Source organism: Oncorhynchus gorbuscha, linkage group LG03 (assembly GCF_021184085.1).
Source record: "Oncorhynchus gorbuscha isolate QuinsamMale2020 ecotype Even-year linkage group LG03, OgorEven_v1.0, whole genome shotgun sequence".
NCBI classification, from domain to species: Eukaryota; Metazoa; Chordata; class Actinopteri; order Salmoniformes; family Salmonidae; genus Oncorhynchus; species Oncorhynchus gorbuscha.
In genome coordinates this window covers 102,201,989-102,217,151 of record NC_060175.1, presented here as the reverse complement: position 1 = coordinate 102,217,151, position 15,163 = coordinate 102,201,989, and the positions used below count along the sequence as shown (strand labels likewise).

General features: G+C 47.3%; 1 protein-coding gene across 1 annotated transcript in view; it reads left to right on the top strand.

Annotated features, from left to right (window-relative positions):
• LOC124032392 (E3 ubiquitin-protein ligase UBR4-like) overlaps window positions 1-15,163 on the top strand; it is a 163,849-nt gene that overhangs the window by 20,155 nt on the left and 128,531 nt on the right. The window contains 12 exon segments of the mRNA XM_046344766.1: window positions 561-700; window positions 2,353-2,597; window positions 3,377-3,501; window positions 4,135-4,259; window positions 4,865-5,115; window positions 5,662-5,770; window positions 6,467-6,604; window positions 7,165-7,282; window positions 12,665-12,852; window positions 13,509-13,665; window positions 13,919-14,004; window positions 14,149-14,318. Of these exon segments, the coding sequence (XP_046200722.1) occupies window positions 561-700; window positions 2,353-2,597; window positions 3,377-3,501; window positions 4,135-4,259; window positions 4,865-5,115; window positions 5,662-5,770; window positions 6,467-6,604; window positions 7,165-7,282; window positions 12,665-12,852; window positions 13,509-13,665; window positions 13,919-14,004; window positions 14,149-14,318 (1,852 nt within the window).

Below are 15,163 nucleotides of genomic sequence, written 5' to 3'. Positions count from 1 at the left end.
AGCCCAGACTCCCGGTGCAGGCGTAGCAATGGAGCAGGCCAGACTCCCGGTGCAGGCGTAGCAATGGAGCAGGCCAGACTCCCGGTGCAGGCGTAGCAATGGAGCAGGCCAGACTCCCGGTGCAGGCGTAGCAATGGAGCAGGCCAGACTCCCGGTGCAGGCGTAGCAATGGAGCAGGCCAGACTCCCGGTGCAGGCGTAGCAATGGAGCAGGCCAGACTCCCGGTGCAGGCGTAGCAATGGAGCAGGCCAGACTCCCGGTGCAGGCGTAGCAATGGAGCAGGCCAGACTCCCGGTGCAGGCGTAGCAATGGAGCAGGCCAGACTCCCGGTGCAGGCGTAGCAATGGAGCAGGCTAGCAGTTTCGGTCTACCTTGGGACACTAATGTCTTGTTTTTCTCTGTTAGTCTGTCTCAATCTTTTCTGTCTTTGTATGACCATGCCTGTGTGTTCTGTGTCTCCCAGCAGGAGATTCCCTCTCCTGAGCTGCATGTGTTTGTCTATGGTTTCTATATTGTCAGTACCAGTCGGTCTCACTCTGCCCTGTGTCTCCTCCTCTCAGTGGAGGACCAGAAGGAGGTGCTGTCTCCAGTGAACCCTGAGCTGCGACACAAGGAAGTGCAGATGAACTTCTTCAATCAGCTGACCTCCGTGTTCAATCCTGACCTCACCGTGCTGGCCTCTCCCTCAGGACGCACACAGGTCAGTGTAACGGGATTAGCGGAATAGGGACTGTGGGATGGGGAACGGAGGAGCGGGATGGGGACTGTGCAGTAGGGAGGAATAGGGACTGTGGGATGGGGACTGTGGAGGAGCGGGATGGGGACTGTGCGGAGGAGCGGAATGGGGACTGTGCGGAGGAGCGGAATGGGGACTGTGGGATGGGGAACGGAGGAGCGGAATGGGGACTGTGCGGTGGGGAGGAATGGGGACTGTGCGGTGGGGAGGAATGGGGACTGTGCGGAGGAGAGGAATGGGGACTGTGCAGTGGGGGAATGGGGACTGTGCGGAGGAGGATGGGGACGGAATGGGGACTGTGCGGTGGGGAGGAATGGGGACTGTGGGATGGGGAACGGAGGAGCGGAATGGGGACTGTGCGGAGGAGCGGAATGGGGACTGTGCGGAGGAGCGGAATGGGACTGTGCGGAGGAGCGGAATGGGGACTGTGCGGAGGAGCGGAATGGGGACTGTGCGGAGGAGCGGAATGGGGACTGTGCGGAGGAGCGGAATGGGGACTGTGGGATGGGGTGCGGAGGAGCAGAATGGGGACTGTGCGGTGGGGAGGAATGGGGACTGCGGTGGGGAGGAATGGGGACTGTGGGGAGGAATGGGGACTGTGGGGAGGAATGGGGACTGGGGGAGGGGGATGGGGACTGTGGGGAGGAATGGGGACTGTGGGGAGGAATGGGGACTGCGGAACGGGGGGGATGGGGAATGGGGACTGTGGGGAGGAATGGGGACTGAACGGGGGGAGGAATGGGGAGAGGGGGATTGGAACGGGGAGAGGGGGATGGGGACTGGAACGGGGAGGGGGATGGGGACTGGAACGGGGAGAGGGGGATGGGGACTGGAACGGGGAGAGGGGGATGGGGACTGGAACGGGGAGAGGGGGATGGGGACTGCGGAACGGGGAGAGGGGGATGGGGACTGGAACGGGGAGAGGGGGACGGGGGGACTGGAACGGGGAGAGGGGGATGGGGACGGGGAGAGGGCGGAACGGGGGGAGGGGGTATGGGGACTGCGGAACGGGGGGGGGGGGGACGGTGGAACGGGGGGAGGGGGATGGGGACGGTGGAACGGGGGAGGGGGATGGGGACTGCGGAACGGGGGAGAGGGGGACGGTGGAATGGGGGATGGGACGGTGGGACGGGGAGAGGGGAGAGGGGGATGGGATGGTGGGACGGGGAGAGGGGGATGGGGACGGAACGGGGAGAGGGGGTGGGGAACGGGGAGAGGGGGATGGGACGGGGAACGGGGGGAGGGGATGGGAGGGGGATGGGACAGTGGGACGGTGGACCGGGAGGGGAGGGGGACTGAGGGGATGGGGACTGTGGAACGGGGGGGGGATGGGACGGGGGACGGTGGAACGGGGAGGGGAGGGGGATGGGGACTGTGTAACGGGGAGAGGGGGATGGACTGAGCGGTCCCTATCCATTTGAAGGGATAGTTCGTTTGTAGCTTATTTCTGACTTTTTATTTATTTTATTTAACCTTTGACATGAAACGACCCCTTAGGGAGTAAAAACAATCGTATCAAGTATCTGCATCTTCACTTCTAAAACACCAATTTTCTATTTATTTATTTTTTATTCAGTCTGATTTACAGTGTTTGTTTTGTTGTGCTGTCTGTTTAGGCGGAGAGTGAGAGTGAGGACCAGGCGACGACAGACCAGACCTTCCAGGCCAAAATGAAGAATGCCTTTGTGTCCCAGAATGTGTCCAGTCTCCAGGAATTGGGCGGGTCGGAGAAGTTGCTGCGTGTCTGCCTCAACCTCCCTTACTTCCTGCGCTATATCAACCGGTTCCAGGACGCCGTCTCGGCCAACTCCTTCTTCATCATGCCCGCCACCGTCGGAGATGCAACTGCTGTCCGCAACGGGTAGGTTTGTGGGATTTTTTGGGGGGGGGTGCTTTTAGAATTTTTTTCAGCAAACCAATTTGTTTCACCTGACAGGTTTCTCTGGTCCTCCAGCATACTGTCCCTCTCTATAAGCAGGCCTGGGCAATTCCAGTCCTCGGGGGGCCTGATTTAGTGTGTGACCTACCCCCCCCCACACACAAACCAATTTGTCTCACCTGACAGGTTTCTCTGGTCCTCCAGCATACTGCCCCTCTCTATAAGCAGGTCTGGGCAATTCCAGTCCTCGGGGGCCTGATTTAGTGTGTGTGTGTCCTACCCCCCCCCCCCCCCCCCCACAAACCAATTTGTCTCACCTGACAGGTTTCTCTGGTCCTCCAGCATACTGTAAGCAGGCCCTCCAGTCCTCGGGGGCCTGATTTAGTGTGTGACCTACCCCCCCACACACAAACCAATTTGTCTCACCTGACAGGTTTCTCTGGTCCTCCAGCATACTGTCCCTCTCTATAAGCAGGTCTGGGCAATTCCAGTCCTCGGGGGCCTGATTTAGTGTCTCCTCCATTTCGAGCAAACACACCTGTTTGCATTTAAACTGAAGATCATGATTAGTTGATTATTGGAGTCAGGTGTGTTAGCTGGGGCATAAGTATGACACCAATCAGGGCCCCCCCCCCACCCAAGGTTATATATAGCGTGCTCTGTGGCGCTTTCTTTTTTTACACCCTACCCGTGCTTACCTCAGTGTTTTTCCCCCCCCCTGTGTCTCTGACATTTGTGTGTGTGACCTCTGACCCTGTCAGGTTCCACTCCCTGGTGATAGATGTGGCCATGGCCCGGGACACCTTGTCCTTGCCTGTCCTGGAGCCCCTGACTCCTGGGAGACTTCTGGACATGACTGTGTTGGCTCTTAGCTGCCTCTACGCAGGTACGCTATTATGGGTTCATGTTGGGTTCCAACTCTGCCTTGGTTTTATATATATATATATATAGTAGTGTACTTGATAGTGCTGAGTGGTTTTAGTACCTTTTTTTGGAGGTTTTTTGGGGTTATATTGTAAACAGATTATCACTGATTTTCATGATTTTATATTTTTTCAATATTAAATGTATTATGTGGGTTGGATGCTGTGACAACACTTTACATTTCAGTGGTTTTGTATATTATATTAGTTTAGTTATTATTATTTAGTTATATTAGTTTTTTTGATGACTTTATTATTGCATTCCAAGTCATCATCTCATATCTCTAGAGCTGCTGTCTGTTGTCTGACCGGAAATCACTGTTTCAGTAGTTCTTCAGAGTAAACCGCTGTGAATAACAACGACTGCTCAACTTATCAATCACTTAATATGTGCGTCTCAGTCGATAATGAATCTATATAATATGCGTCTCAGTCAGTCAATAATGAATCTATATATAATATATGTTTCTCATTCAGTCAATAATGAATCTATATGATATGTTTCTCAGTCAGTCAATAATGAATCTATATATAATATATGTTTCTCAGTCAGTCAATAATGAATCTATATAACATGTGCTTTTCGTCTCCTCCAGGTGTGAGCGTTGCCACGTGCATGGCCATTCTGCAGGTGGGCAGCGGCCTGCAGCTTCGCACAGCCTCCACCAGCTCCAAAGAGGAGGACTATGAAAATGACGCAGCTACCATCGTACAGAAATGTGTAAGTATATACACATTTCTGTGTTTATATAAAACATTCCATTAAGAACACTTTTTTTTGTTGTAAATATTGGTTTTGCGCCCCCCCCCCGACCTCATGTGGACTCCAATTTGGATGTCCTTTGGGTTTGTGGACCGTTCTTGATACAGACGGGAAACTGTTGAGTGTGAAAAATCCAGCAGCGTTGCAGTTCTTGACACAAACCGGTGTGCCTGGCACCTACTACCATACCCCGTTCAAAGGCACTTTTTAATGTTTTGTCTTTCACCCTCTGAAGGGCACACATACACAATCCATGTCTCAAGGCATAAAAATTATTCTTTATTCTCCTCCCCTTCATCTACACTGATTTTGAAGTGGCTTTAAGAGGTGACTTCAATAAGGGATCATATCTCTCACTCACCTGAATTCACCTGGTCAGACATGGAAAGAGCAGGTGTTAATGTTTTGTAAACTCAGTGTGTAATTTTAAACCCCCCCCCCAAAAAAAAAAAATAATAATAAAATAATCCCCTACTTTTAATAAATAGGATATTAGGAAACACATTCTTGTCTTCTGATTTGAGTTCATTTCTCATGGTTTTAATGTGTGTTTTTCCAAACAGCTGGACATCTACGAAATGATCGGCCAGGCCATCAGTAGCTCCCGCAGAGCCGGAGGGGAGCATTACCAGAACTTCCAGCTGCTGGGAGCGTGGTGTCTGCTGAACAGCCTCTACCTGATCCTCAACCTGAGTCCCACGACCCTGGCTGACAAGGGCAAGGAGAAGGACCCTCTGGCCGCGCTCAGGGTCCGAGACATAGCCGCCCGCACCAAGGACGGAGCAGGCTCCCCTAAACTGGGCCCGGCCAAAGGGTGGGTAGCTCTCTGGTAGTTTCTAACCATTTAGATACGTGTTGTTAAGAATGCAACGGTTATGAAAGTTGTATTGTAAACGTTGTTTTGTATTTAATCGCGGCTTTAAACGTGTACATGACACTGCAACAACATTTCATTGTAACATTGTAAGTCGCTCTGGATAAGAGTGTCTGCTAAATGACTTAAATGTAAAATGTAAATGTAAATGTAAATGTAATGTAAATGTAAATGTAAATGTAATGTAAATGTAATGTAAATGTAAATGTAATGTAAATGTAAATGTAATTTCCCCTCGGGGACAATAAAGTCAGTAAGTGGTTACATGGTAAGATTGCATGCAGCGATCTCCATGAAAATCAAATTAATTGCTAACTAAAGATCCTAATTTAAACTGTTTACATTTACAAGCAATATTGAACTATTTGTGAATTATATTTTTTATTTTCAAACTTTGGACCTGAAAGTATCAAAGAAAGAGTGATAAAAAAAATGTTTTAAAACCTGTTTGCGGTTTCATTGAGACTCTCTGTTGTCTCGTCTCAGACATCAAGGCTTTGGTGTCCTGTCCGTGATCCTGGCGAACCACTCCATCAAACTGCTCACCTCCCTTTTCCAAGACCTGCAGGTGGAGGCTCTGCACCGGGTCAGTGCAGTAAGTAACAACCCCCCCCCCCAGCACCAGCACCACAATGTTTAAATAGTCCCAAGCCCCCCCCACCAGCATCACCACAATGTTTAAATAGTCCCAAGCCCCCCCAGCACCACCACAATGTTTAAATAGTCCCAACCCCCCTCCACCACCACAGTGTTTAAATAGTCCCTAGCCCCCCCCCCCAGCACCACCACAATGTTTAAATAGTCCCAATGTTTAAATAGTCCCAAGCCCCCCTCCACCACCACAATGTTTAAATAGTCCCAAGCCCCCCCCCAGCACCCCACAATGTTTAAATAGTCCCCCCCCCTCCACCACCACAATGTTTAAATGGTCCCAAAACGTCTACAACTGTGACATGTACATAAGCGCTTCTTATCAAACCAGGACACAAACATTTCAGAAGTATGTTCTCAGGCTAACACCCAAATATACCCTCTGATAGATTAATGATTTATGTAAAGATATGATTTATCAGTAGCAATCCAGCCCACACATATGTATGGATCAATCACTATTTTCATAATTTATGATGATTCTTATGTTCGAGACCCAGTGAAACTCCAGCCCTCTTTCTCTCCCCCTCCCCTTTGTCTGCATCTCCCTCCACCCCCTCCCTCTCTTCTCTCCACCCCCCTCTCTTCTCTCCACCCCCATCTCTCTCACCTTTCCACCCCCCATCTCTTCTCTCTCCAGGGTTGGGCCAGTGACGGTCCCCCAGCAGAACTCAACATCATGGCGCAGAACACCTCCACCCAGAGGGTTCAGAGACTCCTGGACTCTGTTCCCCTTACCAACCTGCTGTTCAACCTTCTGTCCACCTCATACAAGAAGGTACTAAACTGTTTTTAACTTTTTTTATATATACTAAACAAAAACCATACGTGCAAAAAGCTTATTTCTCGCATTTTGTGCGCAATTTTTTAATTTTTACGTCCCTGTTAGTGAACATTTCTCCTTTGCCAAGATAATCCATCCACCTGACAGGTGTGGCATATCAAGACGCTGATTAAACAATAGGATCATTACACAGGTGCACCTTGTGCTGGGGACAATGGGAAAAGGGGCCACTCTAAAAATGTGCAGTTTTGTCACACAGATTCAACCCCACAGACACGTGCCGAAGGCTGCAGCACCAAACCAGCCAGGCCACACCTACAGTTTTATTTATTTATGTTTTTACTACGGTGTGGTCATCATGTGGTTTTACCACACTGTGGCATGAAAACTACTCATCTGAGTCTGCTGCTCCTCCAGTAAATGATGATTTCAACCAGCCCGCTCAGTCCTCATGTTCTATCTCTGCTTCTAATACAAAAGCATTGAAAGTTTTGAAAAACGCTGTGCCTGGCATGCTGATAATGCCTGTGTTGACGTGTCTCCTCCCCCCCCAGGCCTGTGTCCTGCAGCGTCAGAGGAAAGGCTCGGTTAGCAGTGATGCCAGTGCCTCGACAGACTCCAACACCTACTATGAAGATGACTTCAGCAGCACAGAGGAAGACAGCAGTCAAGGTACTGCCCCCTATCCCTTCCCCTCATCTCTCTCTCTCTGTTTCTCTCTCTCTGTTTCTCTCTCTGTTTCTCTCTCTCTCTCTCTCTCTCTCTCTCTCTGTTTCTCTCTCTCTCTCTCTCTCTCTCTCTCTCTCTCTCTCTCTCTCTCTCTCTCTGTTTCTCTCTCTCTCTCTGTTTTCTCTCTCTCTCTCTGTTGCTCTCTCTCTCTGTTGCTCTCTCTCTCTCTGTTCTCTCTCTCTCTCTCTCTGTTGCTCTCTCTCTCTCTCTCTCTCTCTCTCTCTCTCTGCTCTCTCTCTCTCTGTTCTCTCTCTCTCTCTGTTTCTCTCTCTCTCTCTGTTTCTCTCTCTCTCTCTCTCTCTGTTGCTCTCTCTCTCTCTCTGCTCTCTCTCTCTCTGTTGCTCTCTCTCTCTCTCTCTCTGTTGCTCTCTCTCTCTCTCTCTGTTTCTCTCTCCCCCCACGTCATAAAGAACAGCATCACTTCTCATCTCCTGTCACGAGGGCTGAGAGCTTCCAAGTCATTATTATAATATTTGTAAAACCCTTGATGCCATCCACATATACACAAATCAGAGATAAAAAATGTACTTTAAGATATTAGACAGAGTAGATGGAAGTAGTCTGTGTACCAGATCTGATAACCTTTTGAAGTGTGTGTGTGTGTGTGTGTGTGTGTGTGTGTGTGTGTGTGTGCGCTAACGTCAGAGTCAGGCCTGAGAAGAGTGAAGAATGTGTTCAGGCAGTTCTTGTGCGTTGCGGGACTCTGTAAAATCACCACAGGGGGAAATAGCAGCCGCAGCAACAGAGGTTAGACGGCAGTGGAGGTCGGTGTCACTTTAAATCGGAGGAGGATGGGCTCATTTTGTAATGGCCGCTATGGAATAAATGGAACGTTAATCCAATGCATTACAGTGACCACGTCCTTCGGTTTTTAAAGTGACACCAACCTCCGCTGGTCAGAAGTCAGATGTATGACAACTGAGACAGAATCTCACACACACACAACTTGTAATGCAATAAATCAGAGATAAAAATGTACTTTAAGATATTAGACAGAGTAGATGAAAGTAGTCTGTGCACCAGATCTGATCCACAGGCATTAATAGTGTATGTGAGTATATACAGTTGATGTCTGAAGTTTATATACTCCTTAGCCAAATACATTTAAACTCAGTTTTTCATAATTCCTGACATTTAATCCTAGTTAAAAAAAATCCCTCTCTTATTAATAAGTAAGTTAGGATCACCACTTTATTTTAAGAATGTAAAATGTCAACTAATTCTTTCTACTATTACTCTATTTCAGCTTTAATTTCTTTCATCACACGCCCAGTGGGTAAGAAGTTTACATACACTTAATTAGTATTTGGTAGCATTACCTTTAAATTGTTTAACTTGGGTCAAACATTTCTGATATCCTTCCACAACCTTCCACAATAAGTTGGGTGTATTTTGGCCCATTCCTTCTGACAGAGCTGGTGTAACTAAGTCAGGTTTGTAGGCCCCTTGCTCCACACTCCAAATTTTCTACAGTATTGAGGTCAAGTCTTTGTGATGGCCACTCCAATACCTCGACTTTGTTGTCCTTAAGCCATTTTGCCACAACTTTAGAAATATGTTTGGGGTCATTGTCCATTTGGAAGACATTTGTGACCAAGCTTTAACTTCCTGACTGATGTCTTGAGATGTTGCTTCAATATATCCACATAATTTTCCTACCTCATGCTGCCATCTATTTTGTGAAGTGCACCAGTCCCTCGTGCAGCAAAGCGCCCCCACAACATGATGCTGCCACCCCCGTGCTTCACGGTTGGGATGGTGTTCTTCGGCTTGCAAGCCTCCCCCTTTTTCCTCCAAACATAACGATGGTCATTATGGCCAAACAGTTCTATTTTTGTTTCATCAGACCAGAGGACATTTCTCCAAAAAGTACAATCTTTGTCCCCATGTGCAGTTGCAAACCGTAGTCTGGTTTTTTTATGACGGTTTTGGAGCAGTGGCTTCTTCCTTGCTGAGTGGCCTTTCAGGTTATGTCGATAAAGGACTCGTTTTACTGTGGATATAGATACTTTTGTACATGTTTCCTCCAGCATCTTCACAAGGTCCTTTGCTGTTGTTCTGGGATTGATTTGCACTTTTCGCACCCCAGTAAGTTCATGTCTAGGAGACAGAACACGTCTCCTTCCTGAGCGGTATAACGGTTGCCTGGTCCCATGGTGTTTATACCTGGGTACTATTGTTTGTACAGATGAACGTGGTACCTTCAGGCATTTGGAAATTGCTCCCAAGGATGAACCAGACTTGTGGAGGTCTACAGTTTTTATTCTGAGGTCTTGGCTGATTTCTTTTGATTTTCCCATGATGTCAAGCAAAGAGGCGCTGAGTTTGAAGGTAGACCTTGAAATACATCCACAGGTACACCTCCAATTGACTCATGATGTCAATTAGCCTATCAGAAGCTTCTAAAGCCATGACATCATTTTCAGGAATTTCCCAAGCTGCTTAAAGGCACAGTCAACTTAGTGTATGTAAACTTCTGACCCACTGGAATTGTGATACAGTGAATTATAAGTGAAATAATCTGTCTGTAAACAATTGTTGGAAAAATGACTTGTGTCATGCACCAAGTAGATGTCCTAACCAACTGACCAAAACTATAGTTTGTTAACAAGAAATGTGTGGAGTGGTTGAAAAATGAGTTTTAATGACTCCAACCTAAGTGAATGTAAACTTCCGACTTCAACTATATATATATATATATCCTTATTATAAAGCATGCCATGTAGCAGACACTTACATCATAAACAACTTACAGTCCAGTAAGTGCAGACATTCTTTTTTGTGTATGTGGCCTCAGTGGAAATCAAAGCCATGACCTTGGTGTTACTAGAGCCATGCTCTTACCAATTGAGCTACCTCACAGGACCGTCTCCACCCACTATAGAAGTGTTATATTATACTCTTACAAACTGAGCCACCGTCTCCACAGCACTATAGCAGTGTTATACTCTTACAAACTGAGCCACAGTCTCCACCCACTATAGAAGTGTTTATATTATACTCTTACCAACTGAGCCACAGTCTCCACCCACTATAGCAGTGTTATACTCTAACCAACTGAGCCACTGTCTCCACCCACTATAGCAGTGTTATACTCTAACCAACTGAGCCAGTCTCCACCCACTATAGAAGTGTTATATTATACTCTTACCAACTGAGCCACCGTCTCCACCCACTATAGCAGTGTTATATTATACTCTTACCAACTGAGCCACAGTCTCCACCCACTATAGCAGTGTTATACTCTTACCAACTGAGCCACAGTCTCCACCCACTATAGCAGTGTTTATGTTATACTCTTACCAACTGAGCCACCATCTCCACCCACTATAGAAGTGTTTATATTTCAGCAGCAGAGAGAAGACAGAGGACAGCAAGAACAGCTAATGTTTCAGGTCAGCAGCTAGCTTTCTGTCCCTTAGGTCACACCGTAGTTTACACCTCGCAGTCATGGTTAATTTGCTTACTTTATTGTATGAACCACAATAAAGTTTGATTTTTGGACTGGGGCACCACCACCCGGGCTGAGTAGAGGCAGTAGCATCAGAGTCCTAGAAATACAGACTTCCCAAGAGAGATGGAGAATTTTGACGGGTTCTATGTTGGCATCAAAAGTTCCAAGACAATAGTTGGAACACAAATTAGATTGCCCTGTAAGTTTTGTTGCCTACACAATCTCTGTATTTCTTAGTCTCTGAGTAGAGCTGAATGTAAGCCTCACGTATCCAATATCCTAAATATGGCATAAAATACTTCTATCATACCCTTTTTGATGCATGCTATTACATGCATTTTTAAATCTCAGCTTCAGTTGATGAGTAGTTTACTTGCGATCACGTGTCGTGCCATGTGTGACAGCGCAGGCCAATTGCACCAAAGGTTTTTTGCCATTGTTCTGACCCTGTGAATGGTTGTGGCAGTGTGATGAAGGTTAAATGTAACTCTATGGTGGCTAAATGTAGCCTGGTGTTACGAGACTATTGTTATGATGGCTAAGTGTACTGTTATCAATGCTAAATGGCTGTGTTTACACAGGCAGCCCAATTCTGATCTTTTGTCCAATCACAGCAGGTCTTTTTCAGCGATTTTTATTTTTTATTTTATATTTTATTATTTTTTATATGATTAGTCAAAAGAACAATTAGTGAAAATAAATATCAGAATTGGGCTGCCTGAGTAAACACAGCCAATGTAGTCTTATGAAGTCTACATTTTGCCTGCTGTTATGAAGGCCTAATGTAGTGTTACGAAGGCCTAATGTAGTGTTACGAAGGCCTAATGTAGTGTTACGAAGGCCTAATGTAGTGTTACGAAGGCCTAATGTAGTGTTACGAAGGCCTAATGTAGTGTTACGAAGGCCTAATGGCCTGTTACGAAGGCCTAATGTAGTGTTACGAAGGCCTGTTACGAAGGCCTAATGTAGTGTTACGAAGGCCTAATGTAGTGTTACGAAGGCCTAATGTAGTGTTACGAAGGCCTAATGTAGTGCGGGACGAAGGCCTAATGTAGTGTTACGAAGGCCTAATGTAGTGCGGGACGAAGGCCTAATGTAGTGCGGGACGAAGGCCTAATGTAGTGTTACGAAGGCCTAATGTAGTGTTACGAAGGCCTAATGTAGTGTTACGAAGGCCTAATGTAGTGTTACGAAGGCCTAATGTAGTGTTACGAAGGCCTAATGTAGTGTGGACGAAGGCCTAATGTAGTGCGGGACGAAGGCCTAATGTAGCGTTAAGCACTGCAAAAAAATCATGTAAATCTTACCTCGATTGTTATAATATTGTATTGAGATGAAGTTACAGTGGCTTGTTCAGAGTTGATTTTAGTCACCCAGAAAACGTCTCGTTTTAAGATATTCTGACTTGTTTCGAGCCTTTAAAAAAAAGTTAGTGTTATCTGCCAGTCCACTAAGATCTAATTAGCTTAAGATCAAATATCTTTAAAATAAGATTTTCTTATCCCCAATTTGTATCAATTCTTAAAAATAAAAAAAAGTTTTAAGTAAGCAGAATGATTAGCCATGGTGCTAAGATAATTTACCTTAGTAGAACATCAAGTCAATACATTCTAATGGTAAAACATTTCTAGGTAAGATAAACGTTTTTTTTTTTGTGTGTTTTTTTTTGCAGTGTGACGGCTAAATGTCGTGTTTCAAATACTAATTTAATGCAACGTTACGAAGGCTAAACGAGAGAGAGAGCTGACTTAGGACATGACTATAGAGGCCCGTAGGATGATGGCAGTGCTTTGTATAGACGGCATGTTAGAACTGAACCCTGAGACATGGCCGTCTGTGTGTAACCGCGTGTCCTACCCGTCCTGATCCAGATGACGACAGCGAGCCCATCTTGGGCCTGTGGTTCGAGGAGACCATCTCGCCAACTAAAGACAAGGTGGCTCCCCCACCACCTCCCCCACCCCCGCCCCTGGAGACCTCTCCCAGACTGAAGAGCCCCTCCAAGCAGAACGCAGGAGAGAACGGGAACATCCTGGCCGGACGCAAGGACCCCGAGCTGGTGAGGCCTTAGGGTTGTTAGGAAACACACTATAGATTACATTTTCAAGTCCATGTTAACAGGCTGTGGTCTGATTTCTGTACACTTCTCCCAATGTGTCCAGTAGTCTGTCGTTCTGAACCCTGAACAAGGTAGTTTAACCCCACTGTTCCTAGGCCGTCATTGAAAATGTAGAATTTGTTCTTAAGCTGACTTGCCAAGTTTAAGTAAAGGTAAAATGAATAGTTTGAAAAAAGAAAGGGCTGGTGGAAGGAATACATTGGAACCACCCCTCCAGCTATGCTTGCCACCAATCCCAAAATGCACGAAGGGGAGTGAACAAGTGCAAACCGCTGGGTTGAAGGGTGGAGAATTTAGAACGCAACTTATGTTGGGCCTCCCGAGTGGCGCAGCGGTCTAAGGCACTGCATCTCAGTGCTAGAGGCATCACTACAGACCCTGGTTCGATTCCAGGCTCTATCACAACCTGCCGTGTTTGGGAATCCCATAGGGCCCAGCGTTGTTAGGGTTTGGCCTGGAGTAGGCCGTCATTGTAAATAAGAATTTTCCCTTTTTAACTGACTAGTTAAATAAATAAAAATGTGTTCTAGTAGAAACTATGCTCACAGACCTGTGTGTATTACTGTTAAATATTGATTTATTAATTGATGTTTCAGTTCCTGAGCCTGGCCTCCAGCATCCTGAACTTCATCACCACCTCCATGCTAAAATCCAGGAACAACTTCATCAGGAACTACCTGTCTGTCTCCCTGACAGAACAGCACATGGCCACGCTGGCCAGCATCATCAAGGACGTAGACAAAGACGTCAAAGGTTGGTTGGAATAAAAATAAAAAAGTATTTAAAAAAATATTATTATTATCATCGTAAATGCGTTTAGTAAATGAGCTCTCGCTCGCTCACAAGCCTGAAGTAATTTCCATTCAATTGAAACTATTGATGCCCTCGGATGGAAAGTGCTTTCATAAAATGTTTTAATGCAAATTAGGTGTTATAACTTGACGCGTCTCAATAAATTCCTAATTTATTATTGTGTGTTGTCCCCCCCCCCCCCCCACACCTACAGGTTCCTCAGATGAAGAGTTTGCCTCTGCTCTGTATCTCTTCAACCATACGCTAGTGACATCAGACCTACCCTCTCCAGCCCTGCAGGTTAGGGGAACCTCTTTCTAATGCGGTCATTTATCTTTTCATTAAGTGACTCGAATCCCAGGGAGGGGGGGGGGGCAGGATGTACTCGGGTCTTTGCACAGTAGCTGCTGTTAGTCTGAAATAAGTCTTATTTGGCTTTCCCAGAATACCCTGCTGCAGCAGTTGGGCGTAGCTCCGTTCTCTGAGGGTCCGTGGCCGTTGTACATCAACCCCCAGTCCCTGTCGGTGCTCTCCAGAGTCCTGCTCATCTGGCAGCACAAGGCCTCTCTGCAGGGAGACCCAGACGTACCTGAGTGTATAACGATCTGGGAGAGGTAAGACCACATCATTAAATAAAACATTTTTGATATTATATTGTAACTTCCCAACAAGAAACAAAAAATTGTCACTCGAACAGAAGGTAGAACTAACAAAGAGTCTCACGAAGAACAACCAAAACGAAACAGGTGTGGTTTTTAAATAACCCATCGAGGTGTCCACTGAAAGCCGCAAGCAACAAGATATTTTGTCCCTGAAAGACACCCACCGTAAGTGGCCACTAAATGAAATAAATAAAATCCCACATCGCTCTGTAATATGGAATATAAAGACCAGGACCGCCCTGTAACATGGAGGGTGAAGACCGGCACCGCCCTGTAACATGGAGGGTGAAGGCCCGCACCGCCCTGTAACATGGAGGGTGAAGGCCCGCACCGCCCTGTAACATGGAGGGTGAAGGCCCGCACCGCCCTGTAACATGGAGGGTGAAGGCCCGCACCGCCCTGCAACATGGAGGGTGAAGGCCGGCACCGCCCTGCAACATGGAGGGTGAAGGCCCGCACCGCCCTGCAACATGGAGGGTGAAGGCCCGCACCGCCCTGCAACATGGAGGGTGAAGGCCCGCACCGCCCTGCAACATGGAGGGTGAAGGCCCGCACCGCCCTGTAACATGGAGGGTGAAGGCCGGCACCGCCCTGCAACATGGAGGGTGAAGGCCGGCACCGCCCTGCAACATGGAGGGTGAAGGCCGGCACCGCCCTGCAACATGGAGGGTGAAGGCCGGCACCGCCCTGCAACATGGAGGGTGAAGGCCGGCACCGCCCTGCAACATGGAGGGTGAAGGCCGGCACATGGAGGGTGAAGGCGCCCTGCAACATGGAGGGTGAAGGCCGGCACCGCC